The 26080-nt window shown below is 35.1% G+C and overlaps 1 protein-coding gene across 1 annotated transcript in view; it reads left to right on the forward strand.

Annotated features, from left to right (window-relative positions):
* The first annotated feature begins 2507 nt into the window (after positions 1 to 2507).
* The window catches only part of KIAA0825 (KIAA0825 ortholog), a 438259-nt gene continuing 414686 nt past the window's right edge, over positions 2508 to 26080 (forward strand). Inside the window, exons 1-4 of the mRNA XM_033179103.1 lie at positions 2508 to 2608; positions 14396 to 14417; positions 14932 to 15100; positions 18103 to 18772. Coding sequence (XP_033034994.1) covers positions 2581 to 2608; positions 14396 to 14417; positions 14932 to 15100; positions 18103 to 18772 — 889 coding nt within the window. The 5' untranslated portion in view covers positions 2508 to 2580. The remainder of the gene's footprint in view (positions 2609 to 14395; positions 14418 to 14931; positions 15101 to 18102; positions 18773 to 26080) is intronic.

Below are 26080 nucleotides of genomic sequence, written 5' to 3' on the forward strand. Positions count from 1 at the left end.
GGCAGATTAATCCAAAGAGAATAGCAGTTCACATCCCGCAGTGCCAAACGTATTCTTAGCCAAAAGGGATTTTACTGAGAGAGGCCTCTAACCCCTAAATCTTATAAGGAACCCTAACCCTCCTCAGTTGGGCCTCTAACCCAAGGTTGGCCAAGCATCCTTGCCTTTTATTAAGGGGGGGCTCTAACCCAGTGTCTTAGGAGAGACCCTGACTCCCCTAAGTTGAGCCTCTAACCCAATCCCATTATTTACCTGGGTACCCTACCACTTACCCAAAGTTGGCTGACCAGTGTTGCAGTCCATTTCCTTTGGATTGGGGGGTTTCTTCAGTATCATCCCTTTGGGGTTTGCCAGAAAGATGTTACTAGGCGCCGCCACTTGCCCAAAGTTAGCCTCTGGATTGGGGGTTTCCTTATTATATAGTCCATTCCATGGTCACCAGAAAGATGTTAGAGAAAAGGAGTCCTGATCCAGACCCCAAGGGAGAGTTCTTGGATCTTGTACAAGAAAGAATTCAGGGTATTCATAAAGTGAAAGCAAGTTTATTAAGAAAGTAGAGGAATAAAAGAATGGCTACTCTATAGACAGAGCAGCCCCATGGGCTGCTGGTTGCCCATTTTTATGGTTATTTCTAGATGATACGCAAAACAAAGGGTGGATTATTCATGCCTGCCCTTTCTAGGCCATATAAGGTAACTTCCTGATGTTGCCATGGCATTTGTAAACTGTCATGGCACTAGTGGGAGTGTAGCAGTGAGGACAACCAGAGGTCACTCTCGTGGCCATCTTGGTTTTGATGGGTTTTGACTGGCTTCTTTACTGCAAGCTGTTTCATCAGCAAGATCTTTATGATCTGTATTTTGTGCTGACTTCCTCTCTCATCCTGTGACTTAGAATACCTTAACCATCTGGGAATGCAGTCCAGTAGGTCTCAGCCTTATTTTACCCAGCTCCTACTCAAGATGGAGTTGCTCTGGTTTGCACACCTCTGACAGTTCCACTGTAGTGTAATGAACTCTTGGTTGGCCACTTGTGCAAATCATCAGATATGTGCTTGCTTCTGTTCACAAATCCTAAGGAGATACCCACTGATAGATACACAGCATCCACTCATGTAGTGTCTGAATCAACCTTCCTGCTCTGGCGGGAGAGACCTTTTGGATAAAACAACCTCTTAACAGTAGAGAAAATCCTTGCTAGCTACCAATATGTATCAACCTAGTCCTTTGTCAATAAATAAGAATGGATCACCAGGGATCATTTAGACATCTGAGGCAAATCAATATCATGAAAGTGGAGAATCAAGTTTAACCAAATGAATGGTGGTGGCAGAAAGGCTAGCTGTCTGCCAAAGATTAATGATCTCCATTCATGGCATAGAGCTTTCCTGGAATCAAATGCCCAGCCAGTGGCAGCATTTCCCAGACACCTTCGCCACCAGGTAGAGTCATGTGACTAGCTCTCACTAGAGAGCTCTTAACCACATTTAAGCAGATGTGGTAAGAGTCATTTCTTGGCCAAAGTAATCAAGAAGCTAGTTTGTCTTTCCCACTTACTTCTTTCCCCATAGCTTCTGCACTTACTTCTTCTACTCAAATATCACCTCCTTGGAGACCTTCCCTGATATTCCTAAATAAAATAGCTCACACTCTGCCCTTGCTGTATCACTCTTAATTTAGCCCATTGCCATGCTTTACTTGTTCTTATAGCACTTCTCACCATGTGATTTTTGATTAAATATATCTGTTTATGTGTTATAAAAAATCTGTCTTCCCCACTAGAATAAAAACTCCATGAGGGCAGGGAATTTACATTATTGCAGCTATATTCCAGCCTCTACAGCAGTGCTGTAACCTATCAAACATTCAGTACATAGAGAGAATGAATGATTAAAGCTTTGATGGTGAGGAAATGCATGTGCCTCAAGAAGGAGTATCATATCATTCAGTTTTTAGTTAGGTATCAATACTGAGGTTGTCAAGGGGTGCTAGAGGAAATCAAGGACAGTTTTGCATCCTTCACATATAAATAGACCCAGTGGGGTGAGGCTTTAAAAAGTCTAAGGCTACAACTTCCAGGTGAGTATATTGACAAGAGTTGAGAGAAGGTATTGAATTTTTGCTGCACCCACACTTGTTCACAGTGGTCTGTGGGCTCTGTCACTTCCATTACAGTTCTTGGCTATAATGAGAAGCTGCAGGATGCTTAAGTACTCTCTGAGGGATGCTGTTTTGTTCAGCTTTCAAACCATAGAAAAGTGTGAAAATTAGGTCACACCTCATGAAATTTAAATAACAAAACATTCTACCTAGCTTTATAACACCCTAGTTCTCCAACTGCTATATTTAATTATGCCTATAAATGGGAATTATTATTTTTGGTTTAGTATCACAACTTGAGGTGAATTTCTGCCCACCCCTATCCTTGGCCATTGTAGGGGAACTGACATGTTTTATTATTTATTCTTGCTCCTCAGAATGGATTGGGATGATGAATATTCTCATAATTCTTTTGACCTACATTGTTTGTTAAACTCATTTCCTGGAGACTTGGAGTTTGAGCAGATCTTCAGTGATATTGATGAAAAGATTGAACAAAATGCTGCAAGGTAAATATTGTTAATTATTTAAAACAAGTTGTTTTCACATTTCACTTATATTAAATTTACCTGGTCTATTTGTGTCCTACTCTTAGATAACTTTAGGTTTTAATTGTCATTAACTTTCCCCCAAAATATTGATTAGACCCCCTCTCACTTAAAGTTTACATGGTTGTCTTTATCTGAGTAGCATTTTTAAGACTAGAAAATATAAGCACTATCTTGAAATAGGCAATTAAAGTTTATTAAATTGGCACTAATGTTTTCTTAGAGCTTGTCAATATTGCTGTTCTGAATTTTCATTAATATGGTTAGAGTGTAAGGCCATGATTGCTTGAGTTACTAAAAACAGAACATTAATTTTTTTTGCATAATATTTAAGATTCTTTCTCACTTAAGTAGGAGGCTAGAGACTTTATAGAGAGTTTTTATACTAGATTAGTCATCACCGATCCCAAAAAGTCACGTTACCAAATACTGAGGGAAACAGTGACAGCTAAATGGTTTCTCATTAATACGTGTTCTTTGGTAGAAAGGACTCTGTCTTCATATGTAGTTGTGGACCCTATAATCAGGCGGTTACTTATTTGCATCATTTTGATCAAAGGTTCTACTTTACCTCATGTGGGTTACAAATGTGCAAACCACAGTAAAAATTTATATTGTGTAATGATACATAGCATTTCCTTTTTTAGAATTTAAGATATAGTTACATTGAATTTCCAAAGAAACTGAAGCAAGTAAATGAAATGTTCCTATGATATTTTTCCTTCTGCTTTACATGAGAATAGTTAGTTCTTTATTATAACAATGGGCATAAGTAAATTCAAAAGATAGCATATTATTGAAGAATTATACTTAAAAACATCTCCCATCCCAGAAATCCTCTCCATGAAGGTAGTAGAGAAAGGAAAAAGAAACACTTTTATTATTGAATAAGCATTAAAAACGAGAATATGATGTGCATTTCAGGCAGTTCACTAAGAGCTTGCAAAAATGGAAGGGAATCTCACCCCTTTAAATAGCGAAGCAGATACAGCCCATTACATTTTACATGTTATCGAGATAAACAATCACTAGTCCTCAGGAAGGAAGACTGGATAGCATATTTTGTCACACATAGTTCATCCTAACTTTTTACCATGGTAAATTAGTATTAGCTAATTGGCTTTATCCTGAGGAGAAACAAACTTTTTTGTGTCTTTATAACCGGAGATGGTTTTGCAAATTGGAACAGGCAACCACTGAAGTTAGGCTCTTACTCTCTCACAGGAACTGGGAGATTGGGGGGCTATCTCCCTTGATGCTTGCATTTCAAAACGATAGCTCCCAGGTTCTTGAGAAGGGCATTCCTGGGTCACAAAGCTGACAAAAGGACTGCTGACAAAAGTCTTCCAAGGAATAGATACCTGTCTTCCTAGTCTTCCAAGGAATAGATACATGGCAAAAGATGAAAAAGTACTTATGATTACAGGCTTTTTTTTTTTTTTTTTGTCACCCAGGCTGGAGTGCAATGACGCAATTTCGGCTCGCTGAAACCTCTGCCTCCCTGGCTCAGGCGATTCTTGTGCCTCAGCCTCTTGAGTAGCTGGGATTATAGGCACCCGCTGCCACACACAGCTAATTTTTGTATTCTTTGTAGAGATGGAGTTTCACGATGTTGACCAGGCTGGTCTTGAACTCCTGACCTCAGGTGATCCACCCGTCACAGCCTCCCAAAGTGCTGGGATTACAGGCGCGAGCCACCATGCTTGGCCTATGATTACCAGCTTTCTAAGGTGGATGCTCTAAGGAAAAAGGAGAGGAGGGAAATCTTTTCCCTTATTCTCAACAGGGAAAATTAAACTTTTTATTTTTAATTTGTATTTGCCCTTTATACTATACCCATACATATACACATTATATATGTATTTTAGAGATAGACAACCAAACTGAGAATGTATAGTTGATATTTCATATAAATATAAAATAAACTTTAGGGTAATTATGTATTTATATAACTTTCATGTTATATATTTATGTATTTTATGAGACAGTTTCTAACTCAAAGGAACTTACAAATGAAAATAGTATTTACTTAAATAGATTAACAAGACATTACCTAAATTTCAGAGATGTTTATATTTTTAAAAATTGAACTATTTTTTAAAAGGTAAACCTTTTCCTTCACAATGGAACTTAGGCTCCATCAAAATAAAACAAGTCACTGAACTCTGATGCTTTTGTTCTGGATTGCTTATTTTTATTTATGAACCATTTATACTTAATTTTTTGCCTTACCTAGTCAAAAAGAAATCATATTTAAAAGTAAAACAGTGATTAAAACATTGTATTTTGCATTAAAAAATAGTTATTAGGTCAAAACTCAGATGTTAGTCTTAAAAAGAAAATACAGTATGGAACATAGGATATAATTTTTAAATTAAAAATATTTTATTGCCCATATATTAAAATGAACCTAGAGCAGAACCACCTCAAGTGACCATTGATCTTCACAAGGGACAAAATAGGGAAGTAGCTGTATGTGCTGTATGCTACATTTAGAACCAAGTCTATTTTTCATCAAATTCAATTATGTTTTCATTATACTCCAGAGAATAAACATAATAGTATAGAGTATATATATTTTTAAAAATAAAATACTGAATAATAACTGTGGTTCAGAAGAGTATAAATCATTTATGCACTCATTTATTGCCTTCTAACAGAATAGCTTTTAGAAAATTGTATGTCATGACGAATCAGTTATGCCACACTTACACTGCAGTAGTTGAATTACCCTTGGCACTTTTGTATTCTAACAGTTCTATTTATCTCCCAGTAGTGTACATTGAATAAGTAATGAACATCTGTATGGTATAGGTTTTCCAGCATAGTTTTAAAAGAAAAAAACAACATTAGTAATTCATTTTAAAATATGATAGTTTTTTCCTTTTACTTGAATTTTTAAAGTAGCAGTGACCCTGACATCTATTTATGAATTCCTTCTGTCTCCTTAATATCATCAGGTTTTATGAGCCACAGGGTCTATTGCTTCCCCAAAGCAGTGATTCACCAGAATGGACCAGTGTGCCCAAAGGTCACTGAACCTTCACCTGCCCTTCAGGAGAGGCTGTCATTCTCAGACCACTTCACTTTTACATTCTCCTTTCCATTCAAGTCAGACCTGGGTGACTAATAGGTCCGACAGCAGAAATTAGTGATAATGAATCATTTATTCAAACACATATCAAAATAGGTAACAAGAGGTAAATAACATGCCAAAGAGAAACATTTTGAAGGTTGTACCTCCGTATCATTAGTTCCCTAACTGAAAACTGCATACTTTAGCACTAATGAACTGAGTGGTACTTATTAGTTTTACAAGATATTGAGGTACAGAAGTTCTTCTGGGCTCACAATATGACACAGCATAGGCCAGACGCGGTGGGCTTATACCTGTAATCCCAGCACTTTGGGAGGCTGAGGCTGGCAGATCACAAAGTCAGGAGTTCGAGACCAGCCTGGCCAATATGGTGAAACCTCGTCTCTACTAAAAATACAAAAATTAGCCAGGCATGGTGGTGTGCTCCTGTAATCCCAGCTACTCAGGAGGCTGAGGCAGGAGAATTCCTTGAACCCAGGAGGTGGAGGTTGCAGTGAGCCAAGATTGTGCCACTGCACTCCAGCCTGGGCAACAGAGCGAGATTCCATCTCCAAAAAAAAAAAAAAAAAAAGACACAGAATGATTTTTTCCCCCTTAATGTTCAGTTGGATAAATATAATTGTATCTTAACAATTTATTTTACTTTTTCATTTCCTAATTATAGACAACCTCTGTGTGTATCTTAGGAAGTAAGTTTTGCTGGTACCAATGCCACTGGACTACTTTTTTTCCTTTTTTTTTTTTTTTTTTTTTATCTAAAGAAAGATGTAATCTCAACACTTTGGGAGGCCAAGGCAGGAAGATCACTTGAGGGCAGGAGTTTAAAAGTAGCCTGGACAACATAGCAATACCCCATCTCTACTGAACAACAACAACAAAAAATTAGCCCAACCTTGGTTGGTTGCTCACCTGTGGTCCTAGCTACTCAGGAGGCTGAGTTGGGAGGACTGCTTGAGCCCAGGAATTTGAGGCTGCACACGCTATTGTACTCCAGCTTGGGCAACAGGCTGTCTGGAAAGAAAGGGAGGAAAGGAAAGGAAAGGGAAAGGGAAATGAGGAAAGGAAAGAAAAGGAAAGAGGGAGGGAGGACCCGAGGCAGGGAGGAAGGAAGGAACAAGAAGTGCTACCAGGTCGGATGGGGGCTCTTGCCTACAATCCCAGCACTTTGGGAGGCTGCGTGTGGTGTGCGGATCTTTTGAGCTCAGGAATTTGAGACCAGCCTGGGCAACATGGCGAAACACTGTGTCTACAAAAAGCAAAAACAAAAATTAGCTGGTGCGGTGGCATACCCCTGTGGATTTAGCTACTTGGGGTGCTGAGGTGGAAGGATCCCTTGAGCCTGGGTGGTGGAGGCTGCAGTGAGCTGTGATTGCACCACTGCGCTACTGCCTGGGCAACAATGTGAGCCCTGTCTCAAAAATAAGAATTGCCACTAGCAATAATACTATTTATTTGACTTCACCTAGAAAATGCAGGGAGAGGGGAGACATTTAACCATGTCTATTAATGAAAGGGTACATATTCTATAGATTACACTTATTTTTTATATAATGCTTAAATTTTTTGAGCTTCCATATTAAAAATTTGCTTTCAAATTTTCCATATGATGGTTTTGTATGACTATGTAGATACACAGACACACACACACACACACACAAATATTAATATATTTTATAGCCAGAGCAAATTATACAAAATGAAAATTAGTCATTTCAAAGGTTTTACCGTGCATTATTATTTCTGGCAATATTGTGGCACTTATTTAATAATAAGTAGATGCAAATTAATGTGTGCAGTCGTTTTTGTAACTTCCTGTGTTTGCACTTTGGTTTTGGGTTTCTTCATTATATACTATATCTCACAGAATCCCGACCTCTTCTCCCCTTCTGCTGAACAAGACCAGGCCACACAGGAAGAAACCTGAAAAGGGCTAATTGCCCCAACTACTGTTGAACCCAGAATAAAACTTTAACCCACTTTCCAACTCTGACTGGGCCTTTCCAGCACTCTTCTTCTCTCCAGAATTAAGAATGCATCCTGGGCAGACAGCATCCTGGGCTTCAGCAGCTCAGTAGCCTCAATTTTTTCTGGCCCCATTCGTATTTCCCACTTTTTAAACTTTTCCAGTTCTTCCACTGAAGCTGTCAGCATGAAGTCCAGTGATGCTTGCAGGTAGAGAGGTGGTGCTAAGTGGGAAAAAGACAAGCCACTCTCTCTCGTGATGGCCTACTGAACCATTTTTTCATCATCATTTCCTGTCATTATTAATTCTATTATTTCGATTGTCTATAGTGATCCTTTCTCCTTTCTCAATCATCGTACATAGTGTGTCCTCAGCGTTTCCTGCAGACCTCTGCTTTAGGAGACTAGAATGAATAGGGTAAAATGTGGAGTCAGTAGCTCCATTCGATGATTGTTACAAGACTTTTTCAAGTATTGTGGACATTTCAAGTTTTTGAGTTTTTTTTAAGTACAGTATAGCTTTTATTTTTAAGTGTGTTAGCTTCACCTACTCTTGGCCAAATAAGCATAAGACAATAGAGAATTGTTGTTTGGGGATATTCCTAAAAGATATTATTGTATTATCTTTCCATGGCAAATAAGGAAAGGGAAGCACATGTCTGCCTGTTTATAAATTGTTGTAATAACAAAAGTTGAATAGTATTATACTGAAAATCCAGACCTCATAAAGAGATTGAGCCAATAGTAGTTGGACCACTATTTCCCAGAGAGGATATTAGTTAATGGGTCAGTGGGAAGTAAGCCCCACCCTTGATGTAACAATCTGAGGTGCCTGGTGAAGACCTGGCCCAGCTCTGAAAGCAGGAACAGGGGAGAGAACACTATAAGAGGACTGGAGCCCTGGTAACAGATATGACTGCTGTGGCCAGCTCATCTTTCATGTTGGATGATGCCTGGAGATTGAATCCAAGCCTGTCAACTTTCCCTGGAAAAGACCCTTGTCATGGCCTCGGCTGAGCCAACACCTTGTCTAAAAATGGTCGCTAACACCACAGCCATTGCTAATCACAATCGAAATTCTAGAATGCCATGACTAGGAATATCCTTTCATGGGACCTGAAATGGGAGCTGGGATGGGAAGGGGCTGGAAGCTGTTGCCTTTATTTTCCACTTAAGGACTTTTCTTTAAGCCAGGCATGGTGGCACATGCCTGTAGTCCTAGCTACTTGGGAGGTTGAGGCCAGAGGATTGCTTGAGTCCAAGAGTTCGAATCCAGCCTAGACAACATTATGAAACTCTGTCTCATTCATAAGGAACTAAATTGGAATTTAAAAGTAATTCCTTTTTTTTCTTTTTTGTGATGAACTTTCACTCTTGTTTTCCAGGCTAGAGTGCAATGATGCAATCTCATCTCACTGTAACCTCCGCCTCCCAGGTTAAAGCAATTCTTCTGCCCTAGCCTCTCAAGTAGCTGGGATTACGGGCATGTGCCAGCTAATTTTGTACTTTTTTAGTAGAGACGGGGTTTCACCATGTTGGTCAGGCTGGTCTCGAACTCCTGACCTCAGGTGATCTACCCACCTTGGCTTCCCAAAGTGCTGGGATTATGGGCGTGAGCCACCATGCCTGGCCGGTAATTCCATTTTTTAAAAAAAGATTTTTGATTTCCACTTTGAAGATATTACTTGTTCTTCACTGTATTTTCACTGCCTAAAACAGTCTTGGCACGTAGTAGGCTAGAAGATAGTCAATAAATGTGTGTTAGACATGTTTGTTAGGTATTTATTGCTTTTGTTTTATCTTAGATGAATAGAACGTGATAGATGAAGCTATCTTCAAATGCATTTTTCCTTAAATATTTTTGCATTATAAAAGTAACACATACTCAGGATAAAATTTCAAATAGTAGAGAAGAGCGGTGAAGAGGAAAACTTTCTCCATTCCTCGGACCCTCCTAGTCTTGTTCTTTAGAGGAAAGCTATCTTGATAAATTATTGTGTAATTTTCTAGAAATATTCTCTAAACATGTATGCACCCCAAAATATATTTTTATATAAACGGTAATTGTATGTATATTCTGTGGTTAGATTTTTTTTTACTTACTGTGTATATATGTGTGTGTATATATATACACACTATGTGTATACTACATATGTATGATATATATATACTACTTCATATATATATAATCATATATATATGAGAGTATTTACTGTATGCCTACCTCCTCACACATAAACCATAGGTATTATTAAAACCTTCAGTTTGTAGCTTCTAGTAAATCTGTTGTCTGGCTTAATGATTGATTTAATCAGGACAATGGAGATAAAGATGTAGACCTGATCTGTTCCCATATCTCTTCGGATTCCCGTTATTACGTACGTTCTCCCACTCTGTTTCTTCACTATCTCTTTCTCCGAAAGAGAATCAAGGGAGTTGGCACAGAGGAAATGCTGGTGCAGATCCTCCATTTTTCTCTTTCTAATTTCAGTTTGTATGGTTTTGTTGGGATAAACCACCTTCTGACTTCATTAAATCGTGCTGAAATTCCTGGGCAAGCTGCCATAGGTTTAAAAAAAAAAAAAAAAAAAGGAGCACATTTACTTATTCTTGATTTTCATAGGTATTAGACTATGTCCTTCTAGCCCTATAGAATGTTTCTAGAAACTTCTCTTTATATTATTAACATAGCCCTGTGCCACTTCCATCTTGCTCCTGTCACTAGTTTATGAGAAGTGATCCAAATCAGATGTAGATTTAGGAGGCAGAAGAAGTGATTAACTGTTTTGGGAAGCTCGTTCTCATCAGTACAAGATCACTTTGGTCCTGTGAGTACTATCCTGCCACCGACTGGATTTCTGGGAGTATTTCACAATTGGTTGACTCTTTTGAAAGCACTTTAGATTTTCTTAGGTTGATACAGGCCTACACTAGGTGTGAATGGTCCAAATTGAAGCATCTGCATCATTCAAGAGCCATTCTCAACTTTTGTAGGGGGATTCGTGGTATATAACAACAAATCAAGAGAGGACCCTAAGTAACTCTAAAGTTTCTTTCATACTGTATTGCTCATAGTAAACGCTGAACAAAAGGTGGGTTAACAATAGATGAGAATTCTGAGAGGGGCTATTAATATATAGTCCCAATGAGCAATGATAAGGGCCTATGCTAAATCTTTTACAAAAGGAATGGAAAGGAAAGGATACGTAAGAGAAAGATTAGCTGTCAAGGGTGTTTTTTCCTGAAAGTGTAATTACATCTTTTTGAAATGATTAAATGTCTCTGAAATAGAAAAAAATTCAGGATAAGTTTTAATTTCTCACCATTTTAGCCATTGAAGTAGTTGTGTTAGGAGTATTTTTTGACCTTTTAAAAAATATTATCCAGAAATGTCTTTGTCTCAGGAAAGTAAGTTTTCATTTCATGGCTGACTTATATTTTAATTACATACTAGTTTGTATACATCAGCCCTCTTCCCTATTAATTACCTGATAATTCCAAGGAATGTTAGTAATCTAGTTAGATAAATAGGGCTTATCTAAAAAGTAGAAAATCTGTATACCTCAGAATGATTTCTTTGTCTTTTTAAACACAAAAAGCACAGAAGTGAACAGAAATGTAACAGGGTTGAACTGTCAATGTAACAATTGAAAAGACTTGTCTTTTCCTTAAGTTGAACTTATTTTGTGGGTAAGAAGTATAAGCAAGAGCATCACAATGTAAAAGCTTAAAAAATTTTTTTTAAATTTTGGGTTTTCCATACTGTAATAAATAAGTCTTTAAGCTTTGCCATGAGGCATCTGTCCTGATTTAAGAAACAAAAATTTTTGTTTTCTAACATTCCATGAAAGCCATATATGTGTTTTCTACAATCTTTTTATTTAAAAAGTTCTCATAATTTATCAATGGAACATACTTTTTTCCTTTTAACTATTTTGTGACTGGATAATACTTTTGAAATCTTGTAAGAACTTTATAATAAGCTGAAGTTTCAAGATTTTATCATTATCCTCTTCTGTTTTTCAGTATCTCATCCTATCTCCAACTGTACCAGTTCAATATTAATCAGCTCTTGGACTACTATTATTATTTAATGCAGTCTGTCCAATAGTAGGACATCTCAGCCTTTTTGGAAGTGAGATGGTACATACATACATACACACATACATCCACACATGCATGAATGTAGTAGTGACCATAAAAATAAATTCATATTTCTTATTCTTCAAATAAATATAGTTTTAAAGTGAGACAACAGTGAGGTTAGATGACGAGTACTGACTTCTGAGGGGGGAGGTGCCAGGGAATTTTAAGTACAGTGATTCTACTAATGTTCTTACAGCAACATCCTTGCATATAATCTCCTCTTCTACAAGGAAAAACCTTTTTACACCTCCCACAGGCACTTTTATTGGCTCCCTCCTGTGTACTCCCTTAGCACATTGTACACACTCCTTATCAAGTCTTACTGTGTTGTAGTTGTTTATTTACAGGTTTATCTCTTTCACTAGACAGAATTCCTTTAGGGACAGGACGACGTCTTATTCACATTGGGTTCCCTAGTATATATCACAATGCCTACCACATATTTAACATTCAGCTAATGTTTGTCAAATTTAATGCCTTCATTCAATAAGCAATTTTTACAGTCAGGGAATCTGGGAGTGGATGTTGAATGAGAAAATTACCATAGATATCTTTTTTAAAAAGCATACTCCATATTGCATTTTAAAAATGCTTTATAAATTGATTTATACACAGCCTCTCAGTAATGCATCCACTTGCACACATCATTAACTTAGCTAATTCAGAGTCATTATAATTAAAGCATATTGGGGTTCAAATTTATTAAGAAATGTTGAGACATATGAAAAGGCATAGAGTAGTATGACAAATAGTCCTGTGCCCACCATCTAGTTTAAGAAATAAAACATTACTAGTATAGCTAAAGCTCTCTATGTACCTCTCCCCAATTTCATCCCACTTCCATCCCCACTCTGCCAGAGGGTGCGGCTGATCATTCCAGTGCATTTCCGTACACTTTTACTACCTATGTTTATAATCCTGAAGGATGTGTAGCATTTGAAAGATAACATTTGAAAACATTTAAATGGTGAAAATTAAATTATATTTTATTTTGACCTTGATTAAAGAAGATAAATTATCAGATTACATACCAAACTGACATTTATCATAAATTTTGAAAATATTTGTATAACAATTGGACAAGAAATATCTAGACTTCAGATGATTAAGTTTTTAGAACAAGATGTATAGGCATTGGTGAGTGGCAGACAAGATAGCCAACTAAAAAAAATTCAGGTGTAGATAATTAGTTCTGACTTTTTATAATTTGTGACAAAATGATTTTAAAATTAAGTTTATCTGTGTTAGTTTGTATCAATGAGGGAGGTCCCCTGAAATGCATCCACTCAATCCCTTTGTCAGTGTTTGGACAAATTACTAAAATATCTCGCCCTCTAAAGGCTTTACCCTATTTATAAATTGTAGTTGTTAGCTTCTGCCCAGATTCAGATGTTAGAAATTAGTGTAAAATCTGAGTCCTCATTGAAACAGATTTAGGTAGACTAGCTGCTGAGCCTTTCCAATTCACATTGCTGTAATCTATTAGGTTTCACTGAATGAGACACATGAGGATGCTATAATAAAAACCTTTGATAAAGAGTCCCTAGAGTCAAGGTGTATGCTTAGGGCATTGTGTTTCTCAGTCCATAGAAGTACTTACATAAGTTAAGAAAATACATGCCGATCTCTTCTCAGACGTAGAACTGGTATTCCTGAGTATGGCTGTCCCATCAGGAAACTGAGTGGCCAGTGGCCAGAGGAGGTATTGTTTTTCTTTTAAGTTCTTTGTTTTCATGAAAAGGCTCTTTGATTCTCAGAATGTATTTGTTTCAAGGTAATTTAGTTTGAATTCACTCGTGCTCAGCAATCTCCTGAAAAGTTTTACTTAAACTTTTACAGTGTGTGTTTTATAGGCAACCCACACCTGGATAAATTTCAAAGAGTCTTTCATATGACATCTATTTTAATAAGCGCTTGGTTTCTAAAGCCTACCAGGGTCTATCATATGGAACCTTTAATTAATAGCAGTTACCTTTTCAAAACACTAACTTTACCTCTTGGTAACAAATCTTTCTTAATATGATTAAGAGACAAAAGCAAAGCTCTCAATTTTTGGTGAGGTGTTTCAACTTCAAAGGAATTTGCCTGTTTGAAAGCTTTCTTGAAGTTTAGATATGCTGCCATCAGGTGGTAGTAATATGTCATATCCCTGTGGCTCCGCAGATGGCACTCTGCTAAAGGTCACCAGTTTACCGCACAAAGATTTATAATCATCAATGCACATAATGGTATATGGAAATTAAAATAACATAGTATATCTGCTATTTTGTCAACAGGAAGGATACATTGAATGGAAGTTTTAAAACAGATACGTATTGCAAGATTCAACTGGACATTTTTTTTCTGTTCTTGATTTACTTTTTTTGGTGAATGAAGCATTTTATTTTATGCCTTATAAATATTTAGAAAATATGGAAAAGTAAAATTTAAAACTTATCTAATTACACTCACCCAAATATAATTGCTATTAACCCCTTGATTCATTTCCTTCCAGTCATTTTTTAAATGCAATTTTTAGTAATTTTTGTTTCTGTTTTTTGTAGTGCAGTTGGATGGCAAGAAAAGGTATTTGGCTGTAGTAACATTGTGTATATAGCTTGTATATTTTATAACTTTTAAAATTATAAGCTTTTATAACTACTTCATGACTCCTTACTATTCCACTGATTAAAGTTTTTCATAATTTATATAGTCCTTCACCTCTTAGTAGATAATGTATATTTCTACTATTTACAATGTTCAGTGTTTTATCTCTCCGTTTCATCCACTGACTATCAAGAGGGCTATTACCGAATTGCATCTATGCTTGAATTTTGTTTCAACACAAAAGAATTTCTAGTTCATCTGAGTAGCTATTTTATATTTCCTCTATCACTTTTTTGACTGCCAGAAAATATGAACTCTCAGTTTTCAACTATGAATGTATAGTCTCTTTGTTATTATTGTCATATCATACGAATGAATTTGTAAATTGTACAAAACCAGGTACCACATATGAAGATTTCAGGGCCTGTAATATTATGAAATAAAGCCATTATCTATATCCTGCCAAAATAACTTTTTCTTCTCTTTTTTATAGCATAGAACATTGCATTAAAGAGATACAGTCCGAAATTAACAAACAATGTCCAGGTGTACAGCTGCAAACAACAACTGACTGCTTTGAATGGCTAACTAACTATAATTACAGGACATCCGAGTCATCTTTCATTTCCCATGGAGACTTGATAAAATTTCTCAAAACACTGGTAAAGTGAATTTTTTTTTATCATGAAGTGGGATGAGTAAACAGGGAATACAACTCATTCAATTTCTATATGTAAATATTTATTTGAGTGATATTAGCCTACTATACATAGGCGTTTGTGTTTTTATGTTCCTATATCCCCCATATAATCCACTGAGCTATTTGTTTTAATTTTTAACTATGATTTTTATCAATAAAATAACATTTTATGTAAATGGAGATTAAATATTATGATTCCTGGGTGATTTGTGGTATGATATATATCATATCAATACCACAAAATGTATTGATGTGTATCACAGCTGTCTACCAGAAAAGTTCATATTCATTATATTTTTTATCCTTTCCCAACTATTCATTTTTTGTATGCTCATTATTAAGCATGATAAAATCCTCATCGATTGTGTCTATTCGGCCTTGACTATTATTCCCTGCATTCCTAACCTGCAGTCTTACCCAGTTCCTTTCAATCAAGGTAGCAATTTATGCAAGACCACCCAATGACGGGGAATTATTATGTTGGTCATTCTTGATACTGACCACCCTCTATGCTCGAGAAGTTTTTATGACCTTCAACAAGAACAGTTATTTTATCACACTTGTTTCTCCAAGGCTGGCTAGCCTAGAAAAAACAGATTCCCAGAGAAGCAGCACAATTGTTAGAAAGCAGAATTTCTATAGCTATCGTTTTAATTTAATTTTGGGGGAATAAAAGGCACTGTTTTTGTCTAAACATCAAACATTGACTAAGGCAGATGTGGAAAATATCTGGAGGTTGTAGATGGCTTAGGATGACAGAATCAGATGAAAATAGTTTTTGCCTGTTGTTATTATTTCAGATGTCTCTTTAATGTTTACAAAGTAATAAAAGGAAGAGAAAGGAAGACTGTGTGCCCTGAAGCCTTATTCTTTTAAGGAAAGCTCTCACCCATTATCTCCTGAAGGTGGATCCTTGAAGAATAAATATGGATATAGTTATTCCTTTACTTTCTATTAAGAGCCATGTGTATTGAATTTCATTAATACTGATGTAATAATGCTTTCTCATTTAATTAAAAGCAAAAGCTTTTAATTATCTTTTAATCTGTCACACATAAGTCATTCTCTATTCACTGCAGGGCAAAGGCCACCTTAGTTTTACTCAAATTCATTAGACTGATAGGCTTGTCCCAGTCCTAGGTTTTTTCACATAATTGATCATGTTATTTTAAGGAAGGAACCACATTATTAAAACAGATCCACATTTAAATGACCTTATTATCAAGTTTCTACATGCCAAAAAATGTCAGTCCTGACGGCATTTTTCATACATCTGTTTTTTTCATAGAAAATTTTTTGTTAACTTTCTAGCAATTTAAATAAGAAACAGAGGTCCTCATTATGGCAGATACACTGAAGTTATTTTCAAAATTTAAGCAATCATACTAAACATATGTTTTAGACCTCTGTAATCTATTATTCTTTGTTTAATCAGATATTTATAGTTATTGACCAACTTTAAAAAACCAAGGCAGTGGCGCTAATATGACTCATTTGCTTTATAGAATTTACAGTAATGCTGATGTGTCCTATCTAAGGACCTTTCTTTTCCAGAAGTATCAAAATAACTCAACAGCAGGAGAAGAGAGAGAAAGAAGCTACACAGAGGTCATGTGTACTTTGTGGCTCTCTGGAGTATAGCAGAAAGAATGTGGGTGAAGAGAAAGAAGCCAGGGATCCATTCTATAATTCTGTGCCTTACTGTATGTGACTTTTGAAACATCACTGAGGCATGCCTGATTTTAGTGTCCTTATGTATAAATTGGGTTTTCAAATACATATGCCAAAGAGTTATCATTATGAATAAACCAGGAAATGTTTGTATAAATACTTAAAAAGCATTTATTGGTATAATTATTGGGTATAATTATTTATTACAGATAGAACATTAGACATTGCAAAGCTTACAATGAATGAGAGAAAATTCCTGGAATTTGCCTAGGAATTGTTCATAATTGAGAATCACACATAATGCCTTTGGTATCTTCATCAATAAGAAATTGCAAAGCCAGCCTGATTTTATGCCGCTTGGACCTTGCTTTCATTTCTCTTGTAATCAGCTTGTTTGTACCTAGAGAATATAAACTAATTTCAGTATTAGCTAAAATAGACTTAATTAGGAAAGTCAGCATGGAAGAAGAATGTGTGTGTCTAATTCAAAGTCCAAGAAAAAAGTAATTTTTTTGTCTCTTTCTATTCATAGTTACACCCACCATTGTTTTCTGCCAGCACAGAAAATATAAAGCAATAATTTCATATCATCTTTTGGGGAACAATTCTGAGAGTATCTTTTTCTCATTTTGGGTTATTTCTTTGGAGAGAATTGAAATATTCTCAGATTAATTTTCAAAGTAAAATTTTTCTTAACACAGTTCTCAAAAAGGAATTTAAATGAAAGTTAAAATCTTTCAATGTATTAAAATTTACTTCTCAGAATGGTATATCTTAGTAACCCCTAGGCACATGCTATATTTAAAGATCTATATTCTAGAATGATTTTAAAGCATTGTATTATATGTTCATTTGGGGTTTTATAATAATAAGTATACTCATTCAAGCATGAAAATTGTCTACCAGGAATTAGGGGCATGATCTTGAATTTATTTTGTCTTAGGAATACATTTTTCAATCAATATTTTACTGTAGATTTGTATTTAGAATTTTTAAGCCACAGTTTTTATACAGATCAGGGTATATCGTGTGGATAACAATGAGGGCTAAAAATGATGTCTAGAAATCTAATTGAAAAGATAATCAGCTAGATTTGAAATAAACAATTCAAAGTTTAGTAGACCATAAAAGTTAGCATTCTAAAACATCTGAACTGGTTAAATTTCAAATGCAAAAAAAAAAAATGAGGAATTTTAGAGTATTGATTTCAAACTGAAATTATGAAATTGTATATGACTATAGAAATCATTTTTTCCATTACACTTAATCACATTTCTAATGTTATTTCATTAGCAAGATTTGTTGAAGAACGAACAAAATCAAGAAGAAATGATATTGGATTTACTTTGGGACCTCTCCTGCCACAGCAGCGTTTCATTCCCGTCGACTCTAAGTGGAACATCTTTCCATTTCCTCTCTAGGACGTCTCTTCATTCTGTTGAAGATAATTCCTCTATGGATGTCAAGTCGATATGGGATGATATAAGACTGCATCTACGACGCTTCTTAGTGAGCAGATTACAAAGCCATAATGAAATAAACAATTCACAGCAAAAAATTTTATTGAAAAAGCAGTGCTTACAACAACTCTTGTTTCTTTATCCAGAATCAGAAGTTATAATCAAATACCAAAACATACAAAGTAAACTGTTGGCTAATCTTCTGCAGAACTGCTTTCCTTCTTACAGCAGAGATTCAAATTTAGATGTAATAGTTCATGGATATCAAAGTACAATGCTTAAGTTATACTTAATAATGAAAGAGGATTTTAACACACTATGTGAAATTTTAGCTCCATCCTCAACAGTGAAATTCATTAAAGAAACTTACCTGGATACTGTTACAGAAGAAATGGCAAAATTTCTTGAAAATTTTTGTGAGCTGCAGTTCAGAGAAAATGCTGTTCGTGTGGTTAAAACAAGCAAGAGCTCCAGCAAGCATAGAGGAGCAGTGCATGCTTTGGGTTAGTGACATTTAAAATTTTTGTTTGGTTTGACTTAAGTCTTTTAATATTTTTAATTTTCTAAGATTTTTTCTATTTGGTTAAATCTCACTGCAAACTTGAAAATTAGTAAATGAATGTAATGAAATTTTGCAGTATACATTTCTCTTATGCATTTTTTCTATAATTATAGTTATAGAAGTATTTTCTTTCTTGTTAAATTGTTAAAGATATTGGAAATATAAGCCAAAAATATTTCAAATAAGAGTTTAATTTCTCTTGATTGCATATGACAAACAGTATTTGTGAAACTGTGTGTGTATGCACACATATATATAACTGAGTATATACGCTTATACACATATAAGCTTCTTTATCTGCTTATTAAATAGACATATATATAATAAGCATATATACTCAGTTATGTATATGTACATTTAGTTATATACGTAACTCAGAAAAGTATGATTTTTAATCTATTGTATCTTCCAAAGCCAAAGCATTATTAGGTAAAAAGAATTATTGAAAATTTGTTGAAATTTGCAGTAACTAAAATTGGAAATTTAAAAGTTGTAATATTTTAGTCAACTCTAATAATGAGCAACTATGAAATACTATAATTATAAAATTCTGTATTGTAACTGATTAGGAAGGTATAACATTTTAACTATAGCTATTTTTAAAAGTTTCTCTACTATTTTTTCTATAAGGATGTATACAAATAAAAGATAGTTTGGAAATTTCTATTTTATTCATAAGGTAAAGGAAAAAAAGGAAAGAAGTTATTGTGATATAATAAACTTTTCTTGTTGTGGCTGTAATTTCCTACCACTGGAGAAAAATCAGGGTAAAAATAGGATTATTTCTAAGATTATCATTAGTTATGCTTTTATATAAAATCTGTGGTATATTTCTGAATAAGTTCATAAACTATATGGCTTAAGCATTTGAAAATTATTATTTAGTGAATTATTATGGATCTTTGAATTTACAATCATCTTTTAAAAATTCCTATAGCTGCCTATACTTGTGCATATCTTCATTAATAAAATTTCAGATGACCAAATTAACGTGATATATGAAATTTCAAATTGTTTAATATTTTGTCTTAAAATTTTAATTTTCCTCCAGAAGCTATATCACATTGCAGAAGAGAGATGCATCTGCCAAATTCGGTTATGGCAAAATACAAAGTCAGTTAATTTAGGAACATTATGATTTTGCTCAAAGCAAATAGACTTTTATTTTAATTGTTAACACATAAATTTTTAAATGCATCTCATTAGTGCACTTGTTTTCTAAAATTTTTATATTCTCTGAAATAAAATCCAGCTTACTTGTAAAGTCTTTTCAATACGAAAGTTTTATATGTGCTAAATATAGTTTATAACAGAAGAAAAGATCCATATGGTTGAAAATGTGTGTAAGTTGCTATGGAGTCTTTAGGGCTGATATTGAAGTGTTTTCTCATTCATGAGAGAAAACTATATGTGTCCTCTTTAACACCAGAATTTGAAGCATTTTCCATAAGGGTAGGTGCATAGAATCTTTCCCAAGCTCCTTTATCTGAACTTTGGTATAAAACAATAGTTAAGTGAGCACTTTCCATATGCCAAGCGCTGTGCTAATGACAACCCATTCCTATTATCCCAATTTCATGAACACAGAAGGAAACTTAGAAAGATTAACTTGCCCTGATCATGTTGTATGAAATCAAGATTGATACTTAGAATTCATATGCAGATCTTTCTATTTCTGGGACCCATGTTCTCAAGCACCATGCTCTTGGGCCTTGTCTTACAAGTGTAGAATTAAATGATCTGTCACCTGTAAAAGAAATTTCAAACACTGTTCAAGTGGGCTGTCTGCAAATAAATTCAGTTCAGCTTTATTGACCACCTACCATAAGAAAGGCATTTAGCAGCTACCGTGTTCTGTGCTAGACACGGTAAGGGGAAGAAAACTAAATGAGTCGCTACTGCTGCTGCCGTATGAGACCTGCTAAACTAACTCAACAGATCAGCTGTTGTTCACTAATATTTGACCAATGATCATGTTTTGTTTATTAAGGAAATACATCTTTGAGATGAGCAACAATGGCTTGAATGGGTTGTATTATGTTATCTTTAATCTATGTCTGTATCTTTATGCTCATGAAATCTTTCTATTTTACCTGAAATTATAGAAAGGACAATCCTTAAGAAACATCAACATGTATTGACTCACACATTGATGTGCATTATCTCATTTAAACCTTCTAACCTACCAAACAAGGTAGATACCATTATTTATTATCTCCACTTTACAGTGAGGAAACTAAGACATAGAGATGTTAAGTAATTTGCTCTAGGTCATAGAGTGAAGCCAGGATTCAAACTCATTATCTGTCTGACTCAGAGCCCTTCCTGGGTTGCTGTAATCTACTGACTGCAAAACAGGATAGAAATAGCACATTTCATTTAAAAACATTTCTCTGAATCTTCTGTATACTTTTTCAACTTCAGTGTAGTCATTGTTTGCTTCTTCTCCAAACTATTTAAATAATTTAAAATAAATTTTAATTTATGTAAATTTAAATAATCCTAATCTAAATATATATGATTGAAATGATTATAATTTCTATTTAGTGATTTTAAGCAGGCTTTGTATGTATGCTATAGTCTTAATGAGCTAATGTCTTACCTTTCCATGCTTATACCTTAATGAGCTAAGGCAGTTTGGACCTATTCAATCTTTAGTTGCTTCTGATTTTGTACTTAGGTTGAGAATTGGTTGTTCTTTCCGGAATGGCCTATACGTTTTCCATCTACCCATCTGTTATCTATCTATCTGTCTATCCATCTATCTATCTGTCTGTCTGTCTAATTCGATTACTTATTATATGTATAAGACTTTACAAGCCTTTACATATTTGGATTCACTTAATCTTCTGAATAGCCTTTTATATTATTTACACTTCATATATGAGAATACTGAGATTCAGAGAGGTAAATGTTTTCCAAGTCCACACAGATAATAAGCCAAAGAAAGGAGATTTCTCTGTTTGCAATTATTTGGTATATCAGCTTGATATGCCACTAAACTCTGTGTCAAAAGCTGTGCAAAACAGCATGATAGTTAGCATTAAAAATAATTTACCACTTTTACTTTTTTTGTTTTTTTGAGTTGCAGTTTTGCTCTTGTTGCCCAGGCTAGAGTGCAATGGCACGATCTCGGCTCGCTGCAACCTCCGCCTCCTGGGTTCAAGCGATTCTCCTGCGTCAGGCCTCCCAAGTAGCTGGGATTACAAGCATGCACCACCATGCCCGGCTAATTTTGTATTTTTAGTAGAGATGGGGTTTCGCCACGTTGGTCAGGCTGGTCTCCAACTCCTGACCTCAGGTGATCCACCCACCTCAGCCTCCCAAAGTGCTGGGGTTACAGGTGTGAGCCACTGTGCCTGGCCACATTTTCTTTTTTAATCGTTACATTATTTCTGTCTTCTACACTGATTCAGTGTTTTGCTTTTCTTTTTTATTGATAATGATTCAGAACCCAGTTATGATTTGCTAGTGTTATTAACTTAGACACTCACTGGGGATAGTTTTTATGATGCTCGTCTATGCTATGTTACGCTATGCTCTGCTGGGCTATGCTATGCTGTGCTATCTGTGCCATGGTGTGCTATGTTAATCTACCAGTTGGCTTTTCTGGTGATTGTATTTCCCTGGGCACCCCAGAGTGCATTGTCTGCCACTAATTCAGGTTTTCGAGTACATATATTTAAAATATGGTGACAATCTCTCTAGCCATTTTTCTGTGATAAGGTACCATACAGAAAATTTTATTTACGTATAAGCTTATCGTTAGACTTAATCCAGAACTTGGTATTGTATGGTAACTTTTTTTTTCCTTTATATTCAGTTTTGAATGTTTTGTTTCTTAGAGAGCATATGCTGCTTTAATATTACAATACATTTAGAAGTGTAACGCTTGTATGTTTTGTTATTTGAAAAAAAGATGAAATAATGTTAACATAAATATTACAGGATCTTTTTGATTTGATGATCTTTTATAGAAGAGAACAATATTGTTCTTACGGATACTCTTACAAAGTTTCCGGAGTGATTTAAGAAGCAAGACTTTCTCAATAGCCGATTTTGTTCATCTGTATTCTTATATAGTTTCTCTAATTTATTTGTATGTATTTTTTTTTTTTTTTTGAGACAAAGTCTCCGTCTGTTGCCCAGGCTGGAGTACAATGGCACAATCTCTGCCCACTGCAACCTCTGCCTCCTGGGTTCAAGCAATTCTCTTGCCTCAGCCTCCCAGGTAGCTGGGATTACAGACGCCTGCCACCATGCCCAGCTAATTTTTGTATTTTTAGTAGAGACGGGATTTCACCATTCTGCCCAAGCTGGTCTCAAACGCCTGACCTCAGGCGATCCACCCACCTTGGCCTCCCAAAGTGCTGGGATTATAGGCGTGAGCCACCACACCCGGCTAGTTTCTCTAATGTTAGGAAAATTATTATTTCATAAAGGTTTATGCTATAATATTTTTTTCATTTAGCTTATAAGGCTTTATAGTCAGAACAGCTTTCAAAAAGCTAGAAATTCGCAATTAGCATTTTGATTATAACCTAATTTGGAATTATCTGGAAAGTTAGATCCATATATACAATTGTACACATATCATCTACGTTTCAGGAGAACCAGTGCCATTCTTATATTGTAACATTTTACTATATTTATATTTGGACTAGTTACGTGATCAAATTAATTTTACTTTTAAAATTATATTTCCTATGGATTTAAGTAAATGCTACATTTCTCAATGTTCAAAAAAGAAAAGATTATTTATATATAGTAAATTTCAGTTAAATAAATCCTCTGTATTTTAATATGAAAAGATAGAATTAGGAGATTTAAATTCTAGGATAAACTCCATGACCCTCATATATCCTATCTTTAATTTTTCTTGAGGTTATTGTTAGGTCGAAAAAGGACGACTTAAGAGAATATGATAAACACCTTTGAATATTTGAAAGATTCCTAAAATCTGCTCTGGATGAAAGGTTGATCTGAATCACCTCTAAGGCACCTTTTTTTTTTTTTTCATAGTCCCTTGTTCTTTTGGTTAAGGAAGATTGGAGATGAGGGAAATGAATCCCTCAAGGAATGAAAAGATCCTTCAAGATAACGAAGTCCCTCAAACCAAAGAGACGATAGACTTCTTGACTAGGGAGACACAAGATCACTATTGGAAAGCAGGCCAATCAAAATCCACTCTGTTCTCTCTTCTACTCAAGTAGCTCTGACCATTTGAATGCTGATATCATGAAAGATGAAAAAGTATACTGAAGCCAACTCTGAAAAGCTGGGTATTGTCCCTATTTTATAGATACAGAATCTGTGGTTTGGACAAGCTAAGTAGAATTAAAGTCTGGTGAAGGCTTACTTTTTGGTTTATAAAGGCAGTCTTCTCTCTGTGTCCTCATGTGGTAGAAGGGGCAAGGGAGTTCTCTGTGGTCTCTTTTATAAGGACACTAATCCCGTTCATGAGGGCTCTACTCTCATCACCTATCCCTCTCAAAGCCCTACCTCCAAATGCCACCACCTTGGGGCTTAGGATTTTGACATAAGAATTTTGGAGGGACACAAACATTCAGTCCACAACAGGGGAAATCTGTGTCTTTTACACTTAGGACTGTTAAAATTCTTGGTCTGAAATTACATTTTCTGAATATAGACTGATTTCTCTGCACAGACATTTATACAGGAGCAACTGCTAGCAACTTTGAGAGTTAAACCAATCATTCCTCTGCATGCCACACTTGAAAATGAGAAAATAATCCTTAGCTTTAAAATGTTTAAAAGTTATTACGGATTTCTAGTCAGACATTATTTTGCCTCTGCCATTTTTAAAATTGCATTTCTATTCCTCTGTTTATACACATTTTTTAATTTGCTTCTAGTCTTACCAAAACACTCATAAGAACATGATGGTTGGGCTATCTAAATGGAGATCTAAAATTGCACATGTAAAGAAATGAAAAGTTACTTAAAATGATGTAGAATAAGTATGTTGTTGTCTCAATCAAAAACAAAACCTGTCAATGTTTGCTTTCACAACTCCTTTTCAACACTGAATAAAGACAGGAAACCCTTGTCTATTATTTAGAAAAGTATAGTTTACCCTATTTCTAGTTTAGTCTCTTTTGTAACAGAACAATAAGTACCCAAGTTAGCAGATAAGTGCAAGTCAGAAATGAGAATCTAATATGGCCTTTGAAATTACAATGCCAGTGAAATAAAAAAGACTAAGTAATATGAAGTTTTGATACTTAGAATTCTATAACATGGTCTTACTGAGCTCATCTAGAATAAATGGCTTTATACTGTTTGTCCTTCAAGGTAGAAATTAAGTTAAAATTTTAGTGTTAGCATTTTCACTAGCAAAAGGCACAACATAGTGTAATTATTGGAGTGGACAATAATCTATTCTGAAAAGAAGAGAAATTGCCTCCAAATTTTATGATGATCATTGTCAAAGAAAGCTATATTGTTAAATTGTTTTATAGTGCCCTCATACACCTTTTTTCCCAAACCATACTGAAATCAATTATAATCATCATTGTTAACATTCTTTTTGTAGTGCAATAAAACAGTAATCCTTCAGCTATCTGAAGAGGGTGTAATTTTAATGGGCATTTTTCTTATAATTTTTCTTAGTCATGATCACAAAAGCCATAAAGTTCCCAGTTATGGTATATGGTTCTAGTTAGTGGAGGCCGGACCCTGGAGAGAAATAGGAAAATGCAGCAATCACAGCCTCTTTAAGATTTAATAGCTAAACTCGAATGTGGAATCCGTATGTAAAAATGAGACAAATCTTTGCTCGAACTTACGGACAAGCTATTACTGCACAGATTTGATTGAAGCTTTACCTCCAGTAGTTTCTCTAAAGAGACTTGTGTTGTCTTTATTGAGTTTAAGCAGTTGGTCTTAATATCGTTATTTGATTAAACATATGCAAATTTTGGAAGCTTTCTATGTTAATGGGCAAGTGATCCTCTCAGGCTTTGCCTTGTTTCTGTGACTCAGAGACAAGAAAATATAAAGTCTAAGTCCTTTCTATTTTTATGAAACCTGTTTGTAGGGATTTGAGTTACAGAAAAATACATACTTTCTTTACATTTATAACTATAACTAACAACAGGGCTACTAAATAGGAAATTTAGTGAAGATCACTCAGCCATGAACCAATGTGAGTTTGCTTTTAGTATTTTATTAAATTTTATTCATGTGCCAAGGTTGCTAGGACACAAAAAGGGAACCAGAAATCAGA

This window comes from Trachypithecus francoisi, unplaced genomic scaffold (genome assembly GCF_009764315.1).
Source record: "Trachypithecus francoisi isolate TF-2019V2 unplaced genomic scaffold, Tfra_2.0 Lachesis_group2, whole genome shotgun sequence".
NCBI lineage: Eukaryota > Metazoa > Chordata > Mammalia > Primates > Cercopithecidae > Trachypithecus > Trachypithecus francoisi.